Below are 6859 nucleotides of genomic sequence, written 5' to 3' on the forward strand. Positions count from 1 at the left end.
TGGTAGGGGTCATGCCCCTAAATTTGTCGCCATCAAAAATATTTGGGTACCAAAACAAAATTGATTATATTTATTTTGTATTTTTTTAAATATTTAGGTTTCATATTTTTATAACAATGTAAATTGATAAGATTTTTAAAACCACATATTTTCTCTTTAAAAGAAAGTATTTTCAAATATATATACATTTACATTGTTGAAAAATTTTAAATGATTTATTTTCAGATTTTGAAACAAAACCATAGTTCATGATTCTTATATAGTTGTAATATTGGTTTGAACTATGTAGTTTTTGATATAATTTGGTTTGTACTTATGAGATCATTAAAAAATACTTTTATGATGATATTTATGTGTTTGAGCTTATGGATAATCATTTGTACTTTATAATGTACTTTTATGTGATTAGTGTTTTATGTTTACTCACATAATTATCATGCTTACGTTTCATGTAAATATGGGTTGAAATGATACAGTTGCCTCTCTCGTCTTTCTTCTTGGATATGTCAAATATTAATTTTATTTGTTTTATACTAAGCATAATTCTTCTAATCTTTATGGATAAAACATATAAATGTTTTTGACATTACTAGTTGTTTAATCACTTATTCTTCAAAAATGATAATTTATAGATTAAGCACGTTTTGATGTTATTATGGTTTAGATTATGGTTTAGATCATGATTTATGATTTCATTTGATTGTTTTGATATTCATTTGGACTTTCATGATTGTCATGATTTTCATGGTTCTCATGACTTGTTTTCATTTGAAAATATCTTTCATGATTCTCATTTTTTTCCAGTCTTTTGATTTCATAAATCTATAGATGTTTGTGTATTAAGACACAATTTTCATGATAATATATCTATGTGTGTGCTCAATCAATCATGATTTATGTTTAATGATTTGTGAACTTGTGGATATATTTATCAAACATTTAAATTTTTTAATTTTTGAATATTTGATTTTCATCTTTGGGATTTTTTTGTGTTTAAAATCCTTGTAACACTTTGTCTTAATGGTACATATATAAGTCTTCACTTGGTATCTTTCGTATGTGAGTTGTGTGCTTGGTACCAAGCATACCCATTTTTCTCATATATATATATATATATTTTTTTTTTTTGCAAGGTAAAATATTTTATTGAATCAAGTAACTCAAAGTACATATACACATTTTAGCCTTGTGAAGCAAAATAATAAAACTTCGTCAGATGCAATCTCCAAACAGACTAAATCATGCCTGATACAAGGAATAAGAATGAGAAGTATCAATCCTAGGTCACAACAACCACAAAAAGCCAAGCAAAGATCATCAGCTCCAGTTACTCATAATGATAGCCTTCTCTCTGTCATTACCTATCTTCCGCTGGCATGTCCTCATAAGCACGAGGATGTCCTCATAAAGCCGTCTAAAAACCATAATCTTACTAAGTTCTTGATGATGGAAAACCCTTCTGTTCCGCTCCTGCCAGATGTGCCAGGTAGCTCCTGCAAGAACTAATCTAGGTAAGGTATAGACACAACTTTTACCCTTAAATCTTTGCTGGATCAACAGAGCCTCTTCGCAGATTGAACCCATTTGAGGGCTGTTTATTCCAATCTTCAGCCTGGATAAAGACCAAATGTACTTAGAAAATTCACATTCGAAGAAGAGATGTTTGGTGGTCTCAACATCTTGCTTGCAAAGAATACAAGATGACTCCTGAATAATGCCAATCTTGCATAAGCGCTCTCTTGTCGGCAATCTGTTAATTAAAGCCTTGTAGAGGCAGTGAGAGAACTTGGGGCAATTTTTGGGGTGCCATAATATATCATAAAATTGAGTCTGAGGGTGTAAAGATCTGCATATATTCCAAGCTGAACTAAATGTGAACCCTGCTGTAGAATTACTTATCCATTTCCAGTTTGTAGTAGCATCAGACCACTGTAGATAGGGAGAGACAAGATCTCTGGATTGAATAATAAACTTCCATGTCCCTGAATCAAGTATCTTGGCATTAGCAGTGCTTATACAAGATTGAGGAAAATAAGTTTTTTCCATCCAGCTTTTCCATAAATTATTTGTTGTACTTAGCCTCCAGAGTAATTTTATTCCAGCAGCATTTGAGGTGTCTTTAATCCGTCTTAGCCCCAAGCCTCCCTCCTTTCGAGGTCTACAAATTTGGTCCAAACTACAAGCATGGAATCCACCTTTCCAAATAAAATATATATATATATATATATATATTCTCACATATGAATGCCTTAGTATTTCAATTCATATATTCTATGTGGCTTTTTGATAGGGGGAGCTTTTTCCTTATATTTATTTTATACTCACCTATGCTAATTTATAGGGAGAGCTTATGTTCTCTTATCTTTTATTATTTTCCCTATTTTGGTGTTGACAAAGGGGGAGAAACAAGTCAATTGTGAGTATTTCTTTTATTGCTTCCTATTAGTTTTATGCATGAGGATCATAATTTGTATATTCATTTGATATCATGCATATTATATATCTTTTTGTGTAGATTGTTTGTTATCATCAAAAAGGAGGATATTGTTAGGTCTCATGTTTATGATCCTACGGTCTAATCTTGTTTTGATGATTTACAAACAATCTCTAACATCGTTTGTGTAGTGTTTATATTTATTTATTAGGTATTGTTGACAAACATCGATGTTGGATGGATTGCGCCTTAACAATGACTTTCAATGGAGGTTGGCAGAATATCAGAATGAAGCTATTTTCAATTCAAAGTCAAATTCAAGATCAAGCTTCATCCGCAACCAAGTCGAGCTTTATCGAAGATCATCAAGCTTGGGTATATTGTTTCTATTTTAGGTCTTATACCGTGTGTGTTATACTTTAAAGCTTAATTATCACACACATACATTCTTTCGTTTTACAGCTTTCAAGTTTAAAGTTTAAATCGTATAAATATGGAACTAATAGTTATATACATATACATATCTATTAGTTTCCTATTTATTGATTTTTTTTGGAAAATAGTATGTTTATAGATTAAAGACTTGTTTACACTATTTTATATCTTTTCCTAAGTCCATTAATCTATTCAAAATGAATATACAATTTTGTTTGAAAATTTTCAAGTGGGTTGAGTTTTCGTATTTTGGACTATTTTGTAAAATAACAAGTTTTCACAATTAGAAAATGCAATTCTAAAAGTTCTTTTTGTAACATGTTCATTTTCGTGTTTATAAACATTTCCCAAAGTTTAATAATTTATGGAATTTATTTGATATTTTTAAAGAGGGTTCAAAGTTGATGTTTATTATTCATATCAGGTCTTGTGCACGTTTTAAGTCGACTTGCTACATTACCAAGTCGGCTTATAAAGTATTGCGTAGATGGTTTTTAATCTTCTGAGTCGACTCATAATATAACAAGTCGACTTATACTATATAATTCGACTCATACCTTTTATAAGTCGACTTACAACAAAGCTGTTGCACAGTAACGACTATTTTCTAGATTTTGCTGTTTTTGTCTTTTTCTTTAATTTTTAGGGTTTGTTTTGTGAACCTATATATACCCCTTACCCTCAAACTTTTGAACCTACTTAAAAAAGTTTTAAACAAGTTTTTATAAGTGATTAAGAGTGTTTTAAGTTTGTTTTACAAGTGTTTGTATGAAGAGAGTTTCACAAGAGGAGGAGATCATATCTTTGGTGTTTGGGCTTCAATCTCATACTCTCTCACTCTTGATTCTTGGAGAAGTTTCTCTAAACTTATCTTCTAGCATATTTACATTTTGATTCATATATATATATATATATATATATATATATATATATATATATTTGTGCAAGTTTGATTTAAGTTTAGTTTTATTGTTATTTATTGTTTCACACACAACTATTGAGCTTGAGTATTTTCATACATTGTATAATTTGGGTTGGTGATGTGATTGAGTATGCTTACATTGAATTCTCATCCATTGTAGAGAACAAACCCTTGTACTTGAGAGTTTGTTTGTGACATCATATTGTAATATACAAGTACACCGAGAGGAGTGTGTGGTGAGAGACGAGGTCAATTCCAAGAGGAGTGGCATCGGTAGTAAAGCCTAAGGAGAGGTTATAAATCTGAGCACTTGGGGAAGTTGACACGGGCTAGGCTGACACTTAGAGGGTGTATTGTGTGATTACAATTGTGTGAGTTGTGAAAGTTTTCGGTGTGATAGAAAACTGATTGTGTGACTTGTAAATGTTTTCGGTGAACGTTGAAAACCGGTTGTGATAGTGGAGATTCTCCTCGTGAATGAGGAGCAGAGACGTAGGTCAAGGGTAACCGAACTCCATAATCATATTGTGTGTTTGAGTTTGCCTTGACATATTATTTGTGCATATTTCTTATTGCTTTCTATATCGCCATTATCTCATATTTATATCGCCCTTGTTCTAAATACACATCCTTTCATATAATTTGTTGTATATCAAAATTAATAGGATAATTGTTAATATGTTTTTTAATTTGGCATTAATATCGGATTAGATTAGCATATACCCTATTCAACCCCCCTCTAGGGTAATTTTATTTGGTATCGGATCTTGGTACTCTTTGATTTGTGGCTTAATCGGCTAGAGTCAAAGACCCTCACTTTGATTTTGCTAATCTAGTTTTGATAATTTTATATTGCTTGCATTTATATATCATGGATATGCATTATGCACCTAGCTTAGGTTATGCCATTAATGTTGCTTCTAGATTAGATGTTTCTTCTATGCCCAATGGTGTGTTAGATTTAAACTCTTTGTTAGATCTAGATACTTTAATTTATGAGAAATTATCGATTGTGCTTATATTATGCCCACATTGGAGAAATCCAAGTGGAGCAAACATGATAAGAAAATATTTACAATAAACAAGTTCTTGTTATACTTTTGCTTAATGCTTTTGACTCATCTATATCTAACAAGCTTGGTTTTTTTGATAGTACTTATACATTATGGAAATTTATAGAAGCACGTCAAGGAAACTTGGAGGAGATTCGACGCGCTTTGGCGGAATCTACTTCAAGTAAGGAGGGAGCATCATCATCATGCACTCGGCCACTGAGGATAGCCAGAGTGTGGTATGCGATTCGAAATTCGAAAGTGAATTATCTATTAGCGAACTCGCATGTGCATATGATAGGTTAATGCATGCCTACACAAAGTTGCATAAAAATTTTATTGATATGAAAAGCAAGCATGTTAATTTAAAATTCAATCATGAGACTCTAGCATCTAAGTTTGATGTCATTGCTAATGAAAATGTTAATCTTGAAGAGAGAAATGAAAAATTAAAAATTGAAATTGCTAGTTTATCTCATGAGAAGAACAATGCCATATTAGAAGTAGAGAATATTAGAAATAAGTTTAATTCTTTTAAAAATAATGATATATGTTCTACTTCTAATAACAATGTATTTGTGCAAGAAAATAAGTTGAATCATGTTAAAAATTGCATATCATCTTTAGATTCAACACTAAAAATATGCATTATAAATAATAATAAGCTTATGGACTTGTGTACAAAGTCATGTGTAAATTCTTCCAAGAAACCAACACACTATGAACATATATATAACAAAGTTTACAAATGCTCTATTTGCGGCCGTAAAGACCATCTTGCTAAATTTTGTTATAATACACAAAATTCCATAAAGTCTAACAATGTTGCTACTTGTGCATCTCATCAAACTTCATCACATCTGTAGAACCCCGTATTTTATTAGAAGTATATGTGAATTATTAGTGATAAATAATTCTATTTGTGGTAAATGACTTGAGGTCATGAATATACTTGATAACAAGTCATTAAATATGTATGAGTGTGGTTTCATAGGGTTTCGTGCATTGGTTTTGGCTGAATAGCAAAACATGCACGAAATCTGGTTTTAGTCTCTGCTCAGTCGACTTATGAGTCGACTCATGAGTCAACTAATGAGTCGACTGATGAGTCGACCTATAAGTCGACTGACGGGCAGATTTTGGGTTTTCTTTTAGTTGCGGGTTTGGTTGGGTTTTGTTCGGGTTTTAACCGTAATATATATATATATATATTAGTTTACCCGAAACCAACCCAAAAACCCATCAGAAACCCAGAGAAACCCTAGCCTTCATCTCCCCTCAAACCCTAGTTCCTTTTGGCGATTTTTGGGGGATTTTTTGGAGGATTTCAGCAAGATTTGTCGAGGTGCTGCATAGGAGATCTTTCCCTCTCGGATTCAGGAGTTGGTCAGCACACCAGAGGCGAGTAAAATCTCACCCAATCCTATACCCACTGTTTGTATGCTTTTATTTGGGTTTAATTTGGTTTTATTGAGCCTAAATCACTATTTGTGTATAAAAATAGATCTTCCTAGCATATGATGCGAAAATCGAATGTTTTTAGTTTATAAAAGCTCACCAACGAATTTGTAAATTTAAACCCAGATCTGGAATTTGTTTAAACATGTGTTTTATTGTTATTTAATGGTTTCAATACTTTTTCAAACATGAAAAGATTTGTTTAGGGTTTTAATGTAAAATATTACATGTAAATCTTTCGTTTCTGTTAATATACATGTGTTAGAATCGGATATTCATTGCTGGACATGATTATAGAGAACTTGAGTTAACGTTTTTACAGATTATCATCGAAAGCAGAAAACTAGGGATTTTTTGCTCAGTCGACCAATGAGTCGACTCATGAGTCGACTGATGAGTCGACCAATGAGTCGACTGATGGGAAAAATCTCAGTTTTTGTGTGCTTTGTCTGGCCGACTCATGAGTCAACTGATAAGTCGACCAATGAGTCGACTGATAAGGAGTTTTCTTCTTTTGTATTTCTTCATTTTAGATCTGTTTGAGTTATTTCAGTTTAA

At 31.9% G+C, this 6859-nt stretch overlaps 1 protein-coding gene across 1 annotated transcript; it reads right to left on the minus strand.

The window, feature by feature from the left end:
• On the minus strand, positions 1318–2046 carry LOC109821658. The gene has a single exon (XM_020387827.1). It carries the CDS (start codon positions 2044–2046, stop codon positions 1318–1320), a length of 729 nt encoding a protein of 242 aa, XP_020243416.1.

This window comes from Asparagus officinalis, chromosome 8, assembly GCF_001876935.1.
Source record: "Asparagus officinalis chromosome 8, Aspof.V1, whole genome shotgun sequence".
Classification (NCBI taxonomy): domain Eukaryota; kingdom Viridiplantae; phylum Streptophyta; class Magnoliopsida; order Asparagales; family Asparagaceae; genus Asparagus; species Asparagus officinalis.

Excerpts from the sequence above, each read along its gene's own strand:
- LOC109821658 (XM_020387827.1), bottom strand. The coding sequence starts at position 2,046 with ATGGAAAAAACTTATTTTCCTCAATCTTGTATAAGCACTGCTAATGCC.